The 17,120-nt window shown below is 38.7% G+C and overlaps 1 protein-coding gene across 5 annotated transcripts in view; it reads left to right on the top strand.

The window, feature by feature from the left end:
* The window catches only part of LOC116711741 (dipeptidyl aminopeptidase-like protein 6), a 277,037-nt gene that overhangs the window by 138,922 nt on the left and 120,995 nt on the right, over positions 1-17,120 (top strand). Inside the window, exon 1 of one of the 5 annotated variants that reach the window (XM_032551214.1) lies at positions 10,164-10,529. The exons of the other annotated variants lie outside the window; for them this stretch is intronic. Within the exon in view, the coding sequence (XP_032407105.1) occupies positions 10,473-10,529 (57 nt within the window). The 5' untranslated portion in view covers positions 10,164-10,472. Of the gene's footprint in view, positions 1-10,163; positions 10,530-17,120 lie in introns of those variants that run through there. 5 annotated transcript variants of the gene reach the window in all.

Raw genomic sequence — 17,120 nt, forward strand, 5'->3', positions numbered from 1 at the left:
TGGAGTGTTGCTTCTGCAGTTATCAGTTAATAAAAGAAACCCACACACACACAAAAGAATCCAAATTAGACTTCACAAAAGATCAATAAATGTTCTACATTCCTGCAGTATATTGTTTTTATTTTTCTTTTTTGGTGGGGATTTTATTCTAATCCATAGGGGGGCCCAGAAGAAAATCTTTGGGAACCACTGGTTTAAAGGTAGAGATGAAGGTTGTATGTAATCAGTTAGTTGATGAATTAAATTCTGCACCACAGGCGGTGAATTCAGTGAAGGACGCGCTGAAGCAGAGGACTTTACAAACTATTTTCTTTTAGGTGAAGGCTCCAGCTCTTTTTATTCCACCAGGACCCAAAACTTAAATCCAACAAAAGAAAAGGAGGCTGGAAAAGAGAGAAAAAAAACAAGATTGTCCACTTAACTTGAAAAACAAAGTACATACTTCACTAAATCCTAGCCAAAAAGTGAGAAAGAAGTAACTTGCTGCTGCAAATTGCAGTGAAGGAGAGTTGCAGAATCGAGCATGCCAAACCTCCAAGATGCTCGTTTTATTTTCGCTCCAGGCAATGTTTATGTTCCCAAAAGCTCTGCAGAGATAATACTGTTCAGACCCAAGAAACACATGGCTTTTATTACAAAGCATTTGTCTATGTTGTTTAACAATGTTCATATTTTACACAGAACACATCTCAATCGCAAAGATTGAGATGTGTTCTGCTGACACCATTTCTTTTAGGCTTTATAAATCCAATTAGGGGATAAAAATCTGAATCAGAGCAAAAAATAAGTGTGAGATTCTCCAAAACCAGAGCTTTTTGTAACACTCAAACTACATAAAATATTTATTTATTGCCAAACCTCTGTCACACAATTCCTTTTCTGCAGTGTGGACACATAATATATTTGTTTAAATTGTTTTTAAAGTCGTCTTCTTATATATTTTCCGATCGAATACAAAGTTTGACCACAGATTTTAAACAACATTTTGAAAAACTTTGAGACGCCAACTGTACCAAACGAATCTAGAGGATTACACTGATGAAGAGTCCACTAATCTGGTTTGAAAAGAATATAATTAAGTAATTTAGCTATAAAAGAGTCTGACCACATGGGGGCGCTCACAAACTGTGTAGGTTGGTGTTGCGCTTTAGTTTCTAGATGATTTAGCAGGGGGAGGAAGGAGAAAAAGAAGACATCATCGTTAAAGTAGCATACTTTACACTCTTGATCCCAAAATACGCACTGGAAACAAAACAACAGCACAACAAACAAACAAACATACTTTAACGATTTTGCAGAAAATAAACTTGTAGACATTTAGACTCACATAATGTAAGATTTTAGATGCTCTAAAGTCTGTTGCAAGATCGTATCATTTATCGTGAAAGATTTCTTATCGTCATAAATTATTACAATTTCAATTAATGATGAAACTATTGTCGCACCTGCCATTCAAAAAATCCTCAATAAATGTAAATATTATAGTATTAATGTTGAATGTACAGTATTTTTATTGTTTTTTCACATAATTTTCTATTCCATCTCTGTCTGAGTCTATTTGTTGTTGCTGCCCGTCACTCTGCTTTTCTCCGTTGTGGGACAATAAAGGATATTTCTGTTCTACTCCATATCACTGTCCATGTGAATCCGTTTTCATGAGTGATATTTGTGTTTGCAGAAACCTTCTGCGCTCTTTTTGCGCTGCAATTCCAAGATGGAGTAGCTAGCAGGTGCTAAAAAACTCGAGCAAGTATGCATCTTGGTGAATCCATCCTCAGGTCTTATTTTCCCATCCTGAAAAGACATTTCTGCTCGTTTCTGCTTCACCGACACAGCTGTGCACCTTGGCCTATTCCCCGAAACAGAGGCATGACTCTGTTGATACTTCACACCACTCAGCTGTGAAGTATCAGTCATGCCTGGCAGAAAGTGCTGTATGCTGACAAGGAAAACTACGCGTCTGTCTGGATGTTGGTGCCAGGAAATGTCGCAGTGTGCAGGAAGGCTATTCGCGTGGAGAGAGCAAACAGGAGATGATGGAAAAGAAATTGCTTACTTCCAATATTCTAATGCTTGCCATCATACGTCAAGCAAATACAAGGAGAAAATTGAAGCACAGGTAACCGAACACGCCATTTACAGACCTCTGGGGTGATGTCAGAGCCAATGTAGTCGTTTCACTGCAATGTAGTGATTATTTTGGCTGTATGCAAGTTTAAAAATCATATTTTAAGAAAAAAAATTCATGCTTTCTTAACGTGTTTTAGCCCCAAAAGTTTTGGCATGAAGAAAAACCTTTTGTTTCTGAGCCGATCCGTTACGCGTCTCCTTTATCCAGAGCGCTGGGGACTCGTTGCGTTGAAGGGATTGATGCAGGAATAAAATAAATCTGATAGATGGCTTCAAATTTATGCAGTGGCAGAGCGTTTTCTGGCAGAGTGTAACTTTTTCTTTTTTTTCTCCCAAAAAATATTTTATTTTATTTTGTCGATCAGTTGGAGCATGTTTCCTTCCTGTGGACGGGCTTACAGAAGAGCGTGACCTTTGAATTCCTGTGGAAACAACACAATGCAAAATGTTATTCATCTCAGTTTGGCTTTTTGCTACCAAAATCCAACCCATGCAATCATTTTTGATGGCTTTTCAGATCCAGACATCCTCCCTTTCTGAAACTTTCTTTCCTTATTTTTTTTATCCTGATCCATTTTCTTTTGATCCCTTTCGCCCTCGGATTGGACGTTTACTACATTTACATCACGTAATAGACACCAGATATCCGGCGAGTCAGTTAGGAAATCTCTTGGCTGCACTGAAGCAGCGTAGGTACACATACGAGACTTGAATGCTGCAGGATTAATTGGAGATGCCACTTAAAGCAACGCCAATCATCTCTATTAATGCACCAACCCCGCTTTTTCTGTCCCCCCCCTTCCAGAGCTGCAGCCCAAGCCAAACAAAGAATAATTGTTCATTATTTGGAAATTAAAGCGACAGTTATTGAGTGCATTGAAGCTTTAATTAGGAAAAAATGCTTTCGGTTCAGGAGGTCTGGCAGCTGGATGCCGTTGGTGAGCGAATGATGAGGCAGGATGGAGCGAATGGTTCCATTCGCCCGGGCGGTTTGGCACCATCCTGCAGTTAATTCCCGACTTTGCTGGATCGTGTGTTTAAGCGAAGCCAACCCGGCAGCATTCATCACCGCCGCGTCTTCTCCATCCGTCACCATCAGTCCAGGGAAGTTTGTATACCGACTCCAACACAAACCACTGAGAGGTGCTTATTGTCTTGCCCGGCCGCCGCAGTCCTGGCGCATTCGTCACGAGCCAAAGGGCAGCGGCTGAAAATGGCCGTCATTAGTTTGCAGCTGATTGATTGGCTGCTGAGGGGCCGTTTTGGATTCATACATCATCCTTACCATGGAGTGAGTTGCAGAGGTTTCTGCAACTCGGTTGCTTTTATTCCTCCTCATTCATCAGAACTTTGATTTATTCTCAGTAGACTTTTCCAGAGGATACTTGGCAACCCTGAACAGGAGCGCCTAGCTTACATACTTTAGATCAGTGGGTCTCAAAGATTTTCACCTATGGATTACAATAAAATTACCCCCAAAAAGAAAAAAAAATCAACTGGGTACACACATCGTTCAACCATAAACATAAACCTATACACATATTTTGTTTTCAAACTCCACTGATTATTTCACACTTCAGGTTGCAACAAAACACACTATAAACCATATTTACAGTGAAACACTTTTGTGTAACTGTTTTGTTTTTTTTTCCATTCATCCATACCACTTCCCGCGCCCCTCCTGCAATGGCACGGTGCCTCCCCTAGGGGGCGCGCCCCACACTTTGGGAACCACTGCTTTAGATCAACATTTGATTTTTTTTTTTCTTTTGCTCTTTCCTTTGGTTTATTTTGTTTGTATTTCCTTTTAATTTCTGTAAAGCACTTAGTAATGCCTTATTGCTGAAAATGTGCTATATAAATAAAATTACCTTTACCTTTTCTTTTCACACACTGTTGGACCGGATGGTAATATTAGCATCTCTGTTGTATTGTTACTGTTTTTGTCTTATCTGATGTCCCCAAGCTTTTTCTTGCATTCACAAGATATTAAAGTCAATCAGACAAAGATAACTTGACTCAATACACAAAGCAATTTTTATTAAGGAAAGAAAATACTACTCGCCAACTGTTAAATCATGAACTACCACATATTTAGGAACCTTTCGCTAGCTACAGCCAGTCGTGACAAAATGCCAGGTTGATAGAATCAAGAAATCACCTAAGTAGTACCTGTCTCACAACATGAAGCAGGCTTAAAGGACTCAAAAAGCAACACATCAAGGCTTACGAAGACATTTCCAAGGCTTCAGGACTCAAACGAACACAGGAAGAAACAATCAGTTGCACTCAATTGAACAAATCCCATGATAAACTTACGACACGCCTCCATTACAAATGTGCGCAAAACTTTGTAGATATTTTTGCGAATATTGAGATAACATGTTTCAGAATAGCAGTGTTTCCACTGGTTACCCAAATGTATTCACATTTGTGTCTTAAAAGAGTTTTTAAGACACACAGTTTCTAAAAAACATCACAATCTCCTAGATTTGGGGAAAATATTCTGTGGAGTGATGAACTAAAGCTGGATCATCTGTTGTAAAACTAATATTTCAGAAAAATACCAAAACATAGTTTTGGTGTGATGGCCTAGTTGATGACCTTTGATGCAAGCTCACTTTGGTGATCCAGCCGGATAACGACCCAAATCCCACCAGCAAGTCGACGTCTGAAATCAGGGTGTCAAACTGGTTTTTGTTTTGAGCCAAATCAAGATCATAAAAGATCTTAAAGGGCCGTTTGTGCCAGAATGTATTGATAAAACCTGTTCACAAACTGTTGAAATGTCATTGAATTCTTAAAATTAAATATTATTGAACATCTTTTCAGTTCTTCCAGGATTTTGTGATTCTTCTTGTGATTTTTTGCAATAAAAATCAAAGTGTTTATGGTACTAATTTAGAAATATTTGAGATATTTGTGCTTATTTATGACAGTAAACACAACTTTTTGTTACTCGCTGTATAAATCATGGACTATAATCTGACATCAATTAAAGGTAAAGCAGTTGTTTAGTACAAGTAAGAAAGTTTTTGACAATTTTTGAGAAAAATCTGCAATAAACTCCCAATTATTAGTGTAAAACTTTGTGGGGATTTTTTGATTTTGTGTGAATTTCCACAATAATTCTCAAGAAACTGGAGGGACTGATTGATATAATTTGGCGGTAAACAGATAAAAACTACATTGATTTGAGTTATAACAAAATATTTAAGCTTTTATTTTATTTATATTTAAGCGGGCCTCGAGTTTGACACATGTGGCTTAAATTAATTTGCAGTATTCAGTAAATCTCGATAGCAGTTGTTTTTAGGGTGCAATTACTTTTCCAGCTACGGTCAGGTTGGTTTGGACCTCTTCTCTGAAAACTGCATTTTGTGATATAAAAATGTAAGGATCTAAAACATTTATACGACTAACAAACAAAACCAGAAGAAAGTTGTGGAGACAAATACTTTCCCAAAACGTCAATATTTAATATGAACTGTTAAACTAGAGGAACAGAAAGAGTTCCAACTTTCTAAAGGGATGTTTCAGTGAGTCTGGTGTAGAAAGAGCGGTTCATGGTCTGACATTTTAATGAGCCGTCTGGGTTCAAAGAGGCGTGTTCCCCAACATGGAGTGAGCTGCAGGATCTATAAGAGCAGACAGAAACCCGCTCGGATTTTCACTTATACCTTCCAGGATGAAAACCACTGCTGGACAAAATGTTCACAAAGGAAAATCTCACATTTGGTGCACAAATATCCAGGAAACAGATGAGATATAAGTGGAAGATATGCAGTTTGTCATTTTTGTTGTGAACGCAAAGCTGCAGTTTGCAACTTTTGAAAAGATAAAACTGTTTATGAGAGACATAATCTGTAAAAAGGTTGATTTCCTTCACCTCCTTCCTGAGCTGCTATTGCTCTCTGAAGAAATGCACCAAAAATCAATCAAATTTTTTTGTGTAGCACATTTCAGCAGCAAGGCATTTCAAAGTGCTTTACATCATAACAAACACAAAAACACAATGCAACATAGAATCAACAATCAAAACATGACATTAAGTCAGGTTCCATCAATAAATTTGTAATTGATTACGTTTCAAATACAATCCTAAACAGGTGGGTTTTTAGTCGAGATTTAAAGGAAGTCAGTGTTTCAGCTGTTTTACAGTTTTCTGGAAGTTTGTTCCAAATTTGTGGTGCATAGATGCTGAAAGCTGCTTCTCCTCGTTTGGTTCTGGTTCTGGGGATGCAGAGCAGAACCAGAACCAGAACCTGAGAGGTTCTGGAAGGTTAATACAATAAAAGCAGATCTTTAATGTATTGTGGTGCTAAGCCGTTCAGTGATTTATAAACTAACAACAGTATTTTAAAGTCTATTCTTTGAGCTACAGGGAGCCAGTGGAGGGACTTTAAAACTGGTGTTATGTGCTCTATCTTCCTGGTTTTAGTGAGAACGCCAGCAGCAGCGTTCTGGATCAGCTGCAGCTGTTTGATTGATTTGTTGGACAGACCTGTGAAGACGCTGTTGCAATAATCAATACGACTGAAGATGAACGCATGGATGAGTTTCTCTAGATCTGGCTGAGACATTAGTCCTTTAATCCTGGAGATGTTCTTCAGGTGATAGAAGGCCGACTTTGTAACTGTCTTTATGTGGCTCTGGAGGTTCAGGTCAGAGTTCATCATTGCTCCCAGGTTTCAGGCTGATCGCTGGTTTTTAGTTGTAATAACTGAAGCATTGACTCTAGATCTATAACTCTAGATCGTTCCTCTTTAGGTCCAAAGATAATAACTTCAGTTTTGTTTCTGTTCAGCTGGAGAAAATTTTGGCAACAACCAATCAGAGCCAACAGGAGGGTCTTAGCACTGTCAATCAACCTTATATACATGCTGCTAAATGTGTTAATGGTGGAGAAACAGATTATCGTTACAGGAAAACTGTTTCTCATCGGTGGCTACTCTAATTAGCGTGACGATTCGCAACAGGCTATGCTAGGTGTGGCATCAAGATGGGGGATGAGCAGCACCAAATCAGATTGTGATTGACAGCACTAAGGCCCGCCTCCTGGCTCTAATTGGTTGCTTCTAGTTAGTGCTGAGCTTGATTTTTTTCCCCCCAGATTATCTGTTTCATAACATACTGTCATGGTGACAGTTTCAACAAATATGTCAAAAGAAAATACATATTTTATTTTAATAAGAGTTCCATACTTTAACAGCTTAAGGTAAAAAAAAAATACTATCTACAATCAAAATTTTAACTGCTATTATCAGAACATAGTTTTTGGCAAAAGGTTTTTGCATGGGATAAATTCTTGGTTTTGCTCTGTAATGTTTGCAGAACTGCACAGTAAAATCATTTTTAGGCAGGCCGTTGTGATTTTACATGAAACCTCCCAAACCCTCGGCTGATTCACCTGGAATGTGAACCTTAAAGATGAACTCGTAAGGCTTGACTGCATTTTTTAAAGAGGTGACGAGATAAAAACATGCCAAGAAGCTAATTATTGTGTCGCTACTCCTTTATTATCCTTTAAACCGAGAAGAAGGCATCTGGAAAATGTTCACGCGATGAGGAAAGAACGTAACCTGCGACGTAGCTTGACAGTTTTTCCACAAGTTGACAACATCTCATCCAAGGGTAACGGAAAGTGCTTGATTTCCGCTGAGACCTTGTTTTGTCAACAACAGCTCATTTTTAAATTCTTGCATGTTTGGCCCCGATGGTCACATGAAACAACAGATATTCTTCCGGGACTCTGAGGTAATTGACTTCGCCCAGTCTCCACCTGACTTTAATTAACAGCGCCGTACATTCAGCTGCAGATCTGCTGTACACAGGAGTCCTACCGGAGAGTTGGGGTATTAATTAACTCTAAGTACATCTCTGAACAAATCAAAGTAAGTCATTTCCTCCCTGTGTTTAACGGAGATTGTACAACACCTCCTGCAGATGTAATTAATGGAACGAGCAATGAAAAGACGCGGGGTCCTTATTGGGGAAATGCTGACGACATGGGAGGCTGTTAAGATTTAATTTGGTGTTAACATTTTTTTTTCTACTTCCTGCCAAGATTTTATAACTACCTAAACTTTGTTTCAATCCGCCTCCTTCTTTTTAATAGTCATCGACTCCCTCCACATGATTTGTTTTTGCTTTTTGGTTCCAATTATTTACAGAAGTGAATTTGAGCCAGCATGCTGGGGTTTGATTAAGGCTCTGTCCAAACTAACTAGGACAATTTATGCTGTGGTTCAACCCCATATACATACAAGCTGAGTGTTTGGTGAAAATAAGCCCGATTTTCAAAGAAAGCTCATGTTTTTTAGTGATCTCATGCAGACTGAGCAACCAAGAATTATTGAAATAATTAGTTAGAGGCCCAGTGTGTTACCACAAGTGCTTACTGAAACGATTTAGCTGTTTTCGGACTTGTTTTCTGTTGCATCTCCAAAGTAAATTGAAGAATACAGAAGAGATTGATGGCCATTGAAAACATAAAACAAGAAATTCTGATTTTCTTCTCAAAATTATGACTTTAATTTACATTTTTGAGGTTCTGATATTTCTCAACCTTAAGTAAGAATTCAGAGATTTTGTTAAAAACTCAGAAGTAGAGATATTCTTTTTTTCTTCAGTGGCTCTAATCTTCTTCCATTGAGAACGTCGGATTTCCAGTTTCCAGCCTGGCAGCGAAGCGTGGACTCAACCTGTCTGCGGTAAAAGTCCAAAACCGTAAGACAACAGGCTCCGCAACAATCCCACTGGAGACGATTGATTTAGTATTTCAGGAGAAAGTGAGACTGTGTGTTCAGGCCACAGCATTTGAATCATTTTCAATTAAAGTGGAATAGTTTACATTTCATTGCATAAATGTACTTGTGCACCATTCAGCTTGTTTGGGGTTGATTTGTTCAAATGAATAGAAATCAAATACTGTTGAGTATTATTATCATTTTGAAAATTGAGAGGTAAAAACAGAATTATTTTAAAATCCTGTTAGTCAAAATGGCTGACAACAAAATAGTCTAGCGTAACTTCCATAAGACCAAAAATACTAGTTGTGGAACTAGTACTTTTAAATCAATACTAAAGAGTTATTGATTTAAAACAAGCTCGCTTGCTGAAAAAACTTGCTGAAAAGTAAGTTTTGTCTTATTTCAAGTGTACTAGAAACCAGAGCAAAACCACTTGGTAAGATTTTGTGTATTTTACAGTGACTGTTTTGAGCAGCTTGATCATCTAAATAAACAGAAAGAGAAACAGAAATGATCTAAGGTAGTGACGCTAATCTGATTTATTCAGAGTGCATTCACATCAGCCCTGTTTGGTTCACTTCAATTGGGCTGAAGTTTTTTTTGCCCAGAAATTGTGGTTCGTTTGGGGAGGTGTGAATGTGAAATTGTGTACCAAAAACTACAAACTTGAGGCCACAGTTTGGTTGAAATGAATTATTTTTATGTGAATGCTCCAAAAACAGGAAGTGGACTTTAGAGCAGAGCATTCTGGGTAAATGCAACCAAAACAAATGTGCATGTTTAACGTTGTTGGAATAATTGCACTGCCATGACGTGCTAAAGACGGACGAGAAATTCTACAACCGCTAAAATCTGATGTCATTCCATTTTTGTTTACATTCCATGAAGAAGGAAGTTTCTTCCTGTGGTTTTCATCTGTGGTTCTTGGTGCAGCGCCACCAGAGGCGAGGAGGGGAACAGCGTTTTCAAATATTTTGGATCGTTTAACACAGTGCATTGTGAAAGCTGAAAATATAGCAGATGTTAAAATTCTGGATAATCAGGTGTGAAAACACATTTAGATGTAGTTCTGTAGTTGCAGTGTGCTTAGCTAGCAGAGGGGCCCCCAAAGGAAGTTGTGCTTTGGACCTCCAACAACCTTGGTTCGCCCCTGGACGTCATAAATATTTTCTAGACTAAAAGCATAAACACGTAGATTAGCGTGGAGTTTCTTCACTCGGCTCCCCTCTGCTGATTTGCGAGCCATGCCTGCGCGCGCGCGCGCAACGTGCGGAGGCGCCGGCGTGTGCACGCGCGAGTCTCGCGCGGAGTCCCGCATGAACGTTTAAAGCGGAGATGCGCGGCTTCTCTCTGCCTCTCTTTCTCCTCCTTTTACTCCACTGACTACTGAATCTTTCCTGCCTCCTTCTTTTTTTTTTCTTGCTCTCCCTCTTTCTTTTTTTGTCATTTCGCACCTTGACTCGCTGCCCGGCTCCCTGCAGGTTCCGCGAATAGACTGTTTTCTTCTTGAACCTTTCTCTGCCGGTATTTTTTTCCCTCTCCTCTTGGCCGAGAGGGGAACAACAGTTTGTCACCCCCCGGTAGGGAACCATGACCACGGCGAAGGAAGGCAATGCGCCGTCGAAAGCGGCTCAACAGCAAGACCAGGTAGAGAGAAGCTTATTTATTGTCTCCCTGCACATTTACCTGCGCAGGTTTTTTTAGGAGTTCCCCCAGCACTGTTGGTAGGATTTATATGTTACTCTTTATGGTCGTTAATTGTAAAATTACCCTGCTTATAATATGCATTTACAGTTAGAGGCTATTTGGAATTGCTGTCTGCGGAGTTGTGCATCACGACTGGATAATTTCCAGACTTTTCTATACAAATGGTTATTTTGTCATTATCTTTTGCCATGCATTGACGCTTTTTCAGTGACTAATGTATTTCCATCACCTCTCAGCTGAACACGCAAACGATCCCAATCAAGCCAACTTTAATCAGGCTTGCAAAACTGCCACTGACGATAATGCAGCACATTTTAATTACATCCTAAATATGCTTTTCCTTCAATAGAACTCAATTAACCCGAGTTTCCCTCGCAGGCTGGAGCCTTTTTAACACTGTTGCACGTCTTTGTGATGCGCTGTGGTTCTGTTCTGCTTTCTTCTCATTCCTCATCAGTCTGTCTCTATGGAGCATCTGTTAATGCCCTCTCCACAGGGAAACCTGAGCCTGCAAAACTTAGCCAAATCACACAGGAAATACGCTTTTATCTCTTCATGATCTAGAAAAAGAGTTGTGCTTCAAAGTAGAATATCTGAAAAATAACACAAGTTTTTGCCTCATGCTAACTTATCTTAAATATTTGCATGCAAAATGAGCCAAAAAGTCAAATTTGTGCATTCTAATGCATTACCATGCTTCTCTGCTGATGCATATTCACATAAGTCTGTAGGTCAACATGCAAAAATAATGCTTCCAAATTCTGCTCAGCTCTACTGTCATCTGTCAGCTTTGGATGAAATCTGTCACCTGCTTCTCTAGCTGTGCAGAACATGTCTAGGAATGACAGAAAAGGTGACAGGGACATTTGGGTTTTTTATTTATTTATTTGTATTTTTTTCTGCTGCCATGTGGGCAGCCCTCCTCTGCTTAGCTGTAGCAGCAAACTGTCAGTCACACCCTCGGAGGAGCTCAGAGATCCAACGATCTGTTCTTGTGTATGCAGCGCACGCCGTCGAGACTTTACAGATCTGGGTGATAGACTGGGAATTTGCAGGACGCTGGAGAAGTGGTGAATTTCAAACTTCATTATTTGTCAGGATTAAACCAGAATTTCTGGTTGCAATCTCTTTTTGCTTAAAAAGGCACCAGTTTCATACTAAGCTTAATTTCCAACAAAAAGGAAAAAGATTAAGATATGCCAGAAAATGGTTTCCTTTCTTTTCATCAAGCATTTCCATTTTTGTTTAACTCTAAACTATTAAGGCGATCAAGACCAAATTGGTTGATTTGATAGCTTTTTGATATGGCTCACCACTCAGAGGGGCAAAAACTGTGGAGCGTCATGTCCACTTGATTTAAAAAAAAATAGATATGTCAGGTGTTGACCATGTTTTCTATTGCTTGGATGTAGGGCTGAAACGATTCCTCAAGTACTTCGACTATTAAAATTCCTCTAGAAAAATGTATCTGCCTCAAAGCTTCGCTAATTTCTGTTTTATTATTTAGCGCATCCGGCCGGGTTATTTCTTGTGTTGCGCAGCGCTCTCACTTCCGCCTAAGTCGTTGACGAAAGCTAAGTGTTAGCAGCATAACGTCGGCCTGGGAGGATTTTATTGATTGATGATAATGTCCGGGTTTTTGTCGTTTTTCTGGGGACCAATAATCATCCTTAAAACAGATGAGCGGATAGACTGAACACTGCGGGTGGCTGCGCAGTAGATGATTAATGTAAGTGTAGCTTTACGACAAACCGGAAAATTTATTTCATATCATCCCAGTCTCAACAAATGGGTGGTGGAGCAAGTCGTGGCGGCACATAGCTGGTAGATGTGTTTCTGTGTGTGACGAACAAAGGTGTCAAATCCCGTCGCTAACATAAACTCAAAAGCTATAAATGTCTGGGCAAGGTGAGAATTCATCTATTAAATTGACTGAAGACGAATACATAAAGTAAAAGCTGGAGTATAGAAATTTTTTATAAGCGTATTTGTGAGCCTGCCTCTTTATTATTAAATTGAATATAACTTCTGATTTTTGTACAACTTTTCTTCAAGTTAACTTAGAAAGTGAGCTGTTATTGTTACAAGTTAATTTTCTAAACTACAGAAAAGTAATTGTTAGGGAATCTCAAATGTAAAAAATTGGGCAGATGTTGATATGCGCTAGTAATCCTGCTTTTATGTTAGATTTACCAATGTTTTATTTTATCTTTTTTTTTTATCCGATTACGCAGTTGTCTGATAAGTCTTAAATCAGGTCTGGAAAACTGTGAAATGTTTTGGCAATAAATAGGAAACCAGACCCTACATTTATTACCAATCGTTATTAAAAAGGTAAAATAATAAATGTTATTTAGGCTAATAGTGTACTTTAAGGCTAGCCTTTCCAAAACATTTTTTCCATTATCTAGCATGTCTTAAAGCCAGTACAATATTTTTATTGTTTTAAAAAATCTGATTTATATACAATAAATTGTCTAAAATTTCTACATTTGAGATTAAAGACTCTTTGTTTAGTGGTAAAAGAGCTTAGTCATGTTTTACTCTCCTAATTTAATCCTCAACTATTGCTCTGGCTTCACTGATAAATACTCTAACACTGTAATTTTAAATATTGCATCCTAAACCATCAGTTACAGTCCCGGCATTGGTTTATTACCCTTTTATGTTGGCAGATATTGGACAAAAAGCTGAAATTGCCTTTTAAAACAAGCATAAAGTGACCTTTTTCCTAATTACTGGGGAAATTAGGAACCTGGCGGAGCTGCTGCGACATCGGCGGGTCGTTAGAGTAATTGTTGCTTTCTGTGGATTTTTGTGTCAGCATGACCCTGCAACAAAGTGAAAAATTGCCTTAAAGCAACCTTAAGGTTGTAGAATCCACAGATGTCCATTTGCACACATGTCGACACACCGGGATTTGAAAACATCCAGAGACCCGATGATTGCGTGAGGTCCTGTTGATACCGGCTGATTGATGGTGTGCTTTCAGGCCCTGTGGTCCAGTTAGAGGGAACACAGTGAGAGGGCAGCTCTCCGGAGATAGCAGCAGCTCTTCTGTAATCAACAGAGCTCTAACACTCATTAGTAAAACAAGGTGGAGGGTGTGAAGGTGAGAGTGGTGGAGGGGCAGGTGATGCATCTGCAGAGGCAAGACAGTTGAGACCAATTTATTGCAGCTTTTAAAGATCGTAAGACCAAAAGTTTATGCCTCAAATCTCCCCAAACCAACAGACTTTGAATTAAAGTGTTTGTGCTGCTGACTAAACAATGACTTTCAAAACAATTTCCAAAGGATTTTATTGGGATTTGGATAATAAACCAGTGCAGAGTAAGTTTGGAACGCCACATAAAGGCTGAAAAGGTGTGGCACCAATTTGAATTAAATTAAATTTGGTCTAGAAGTCCTTTATATATCTAAATTTAACTTTTATCATTCAAGTGTCTTTGTGAGACAGACAGACCTCCGGTAGCAGTCAGTCTTGCAATGAATTTGAATTTTTCCAAATATTCCCAACTTTGCTTGTGACAAACTGTAGATGAGACTTACTGTGGATTTTTGTGAACAATCACTGCATTAAAAGCAGTAAAGAAAACCAAACATTTTGGTTCAGTTTGAAGCTTGGACCTTTTTGGATTGGTCTAAAGCAGATAACCCAAATAAAACACGTTGAGGATTGTGGTGAAACATGAAAAGGACTATAAATTACATAAAACGGGGTATATTCTTAATTATTTTCAACTTCAAGTCCTCTTTGGTTTAAAAGCGACTCTTAATATTCACTTCTGCAGCCAAAACACCTCTATCGTTCAAGCCAATAATTCACCTTTTCTCCATTTTTATAGCCGTTTATGTGACTGTAAAACTTGGCAATAGTGGCGAATTGTTAACCGCCTGAAGTTATAAACCTGGAGACCGTGGAGGAAGAGCTGAAACGTACAATCTGTCTGCTAGAAGTAGAGTTGTGTAGCATTTCACACCAGCAGAAGAGTAAAGGACTTTGGGAGTGTTTGCAGCCAAACCCTCACATCGTGCCATGACGGCAGCTTGAGTAACAGCTGAGGGGAGCAGCCTGTGGGTGTTGCTGAATTAAATGGTCATCTCGGGGGCCAGAGGAAGAGAGCAATGATCGACAGAGCCACAGCCGGACTTGGACGCAACAACACTCAGCCTTTTTTAGGTTTTATTGGTGCCATGAGATATGTCCTTTGTTATATTTTATTGCTCTTGCGGCACTTTGCTGAGCTCTCAGCTGTCAGGTATTAAGAACTTGCTTTTTTTATACACTCATACCAACTCGTAGCTTTCTTGGCAATGGCCGACAATGTAAATAAGTTCTGAATACAGTTCATAATGAGAAAGTGAGGTGAGTAAAACGAGTCGCAATGTCACCGCAAAAACACAAAATCTTGCCAAGTGTTTTAGGCGAGTTTCTAAAGCAAATATACTGAAATAAGACAAAACTAATTTACAAGTAACTGGAACGCCACATGAAAACCTGAAAGGTGTGCCACCAATTTGAATTCAATTTAATTTAGACCAGAAGTTCTTTATTTATCCCAAATGGAAACTAAATGCTGTCATAACTCAACATTTAGTTTTTTGGCTTCAATTATAACAAGACATTTTTCAAATGTTATATGGGAAATAATCTGATTAACCCCAACCAATCCAATGATCCAAACAACACAGGGTTTCCCTCAGTACATTATAAGCCTGGCGGGCCACCAGGCTTTACTTGTGCCCCCACCAGGCTAAGGATTGTTTATTTTAATTTGTTATAATATTTGCCCTTTTTTAAGGCTCTATCATTGGTGTGCAGGTATTAATCTTCCAATAACTCATAATTATCAAGTGATATTTTCAAATTTCCTGTCAACTTTAAAAGATTTTTGACTAAAATAAAATGGCGGTCATCCAGCGGCCTACCACCGGGTTTAGAAAATTTTCTGGAGGAAACGCTGCAACCATGTTAAAAGATGCATTCTGTGGTTTGGAAAAGATGTTTAAAGTGGGTCAAATTTTTGGCATCAAGCGGAGAAAACATCTTAGAGGATTACAGAAACCAGTTAAATTGAGAAGTTTATTAAAAACTGGAAGCAAAATGGGGACCTATCATTTCTTTTAGGAAGAAATGTCGATTAAAAAAATCCCACCAGGCTAGTTTTTCTAAAAATCTTGCTAAAACCTCCTTTTTCTTGTGGACCCATCCACCCATCCACCCATTTTCTTACACCCTTCAGGATTTGATCTGCAGAAAAAGGAGAAATCGGCCAACTGACTGGAGGATAACCAACAAGTATCTGATTTTATTCCTCCAAAGATGATAAACTGCATAGAAACCTTAACCCACACATGCAAAGACCCGGAGTTATGTTTTTAGATTGATCATCTCTGAGTTACACTGTACATGAATACATGGTAATTGGATATTGGACTTTACTGAGTTCATTTTCTTTGTCCATTAGTGAAAATGTCCTGCCACACCAGAAGTCAGGGTGACCCGGTAGAGAACGAGGTGGCCACACACGGAGAGATGTCCTCTGTAGATTAGATTGTTGTGAAAGATTTTCCATCCGAACTCCCTGTAGCAACGGTTTGTAGCGAAATAAAAAAAGCATGCAAGAAAGTTTTTTGTATTTTACTGTAGTTTGAGTTTCTTGTGAAGTGCCAAATTAAGAGAAAAGTCACCTCAGGGCACATTAAGTTGAAAGTAAACAAACCAATTAAAGTCCAATCAGAAAAGTCTTATTCCCACCAATTAAAATGCAGTTACACATTTAACTGTAATTGAGTCAACTTAAATAAATAAAGCCCAATTTTCTCAAATTACAATTAAACCCAAGAAAAAGTACAGTCAGGACATTAATATTTATATAAAAGCAGATCATTAACAGTTGCCTAAGCAATGCAGGTAGAAAAGTCCTGCAGAAACGGATTAAAGGAGGTTTATCTAACGGTCCCAATCAATTGGAGTGATAAAGGAGCAGACGGAGCTGTAAAGTAACACAACAACACTCGACTTGGAACACCTGTGGAAAAAAACGCAAAGCATGAAGGGAGAAATGAACCTGCTGGATGAAAAACCTCGTGCATCAAGCAGAATTACCTTTAATCACACATTTAGTCTGTTAAGCGTACAATATCTGCAATTAAGACAGTATTTCATTTGGTTTTGTATATTGAAATTACTTAATGTATACAGGAAGTTGAAGCAAACACTTGACAAACTGCAGTAAGTTGGAAGAATGTCAGGAATGTCAGAGTTGCTACAATGCCCCAAAGCAGATAAAACCACTGTGGTGACTCAGTGTGTCTGTCCTGATGCAGGGATTTATGCAAAAAAATTATCCAAGGTTTGAATTTTACATTTAAAAGCCTAGAGGCTGTACAAAACCCTATTTGTAAGCTCTGTTCTTGCCTTAATAACCTGATTCACATCAGTTAACTCAGAAAATCCCATTCAAGAACTTCTCGATTGACAGATGACACAACATTGCTTCCTAAGCGTCACTTTTTGCAACTCAACA

The sequence above is a fragment of the Xiphophorus hellerii genome, chromosome 21 (genome assembly GCF_003331165.1).
Source record: "Xiphophorus hellerii strain 12219 chromosome 21, Xiphophorus_hellerii-4.1, whole genome shotgun sequence".
NCBI classification, from domain to species: domain Eukaryota; kingdom Metazoa; phylum Chordata; class Actinopteri; order Cyprinodontiformes; family Poeciliidae; genus Xiphophorus; species Xiphophorus hellerii.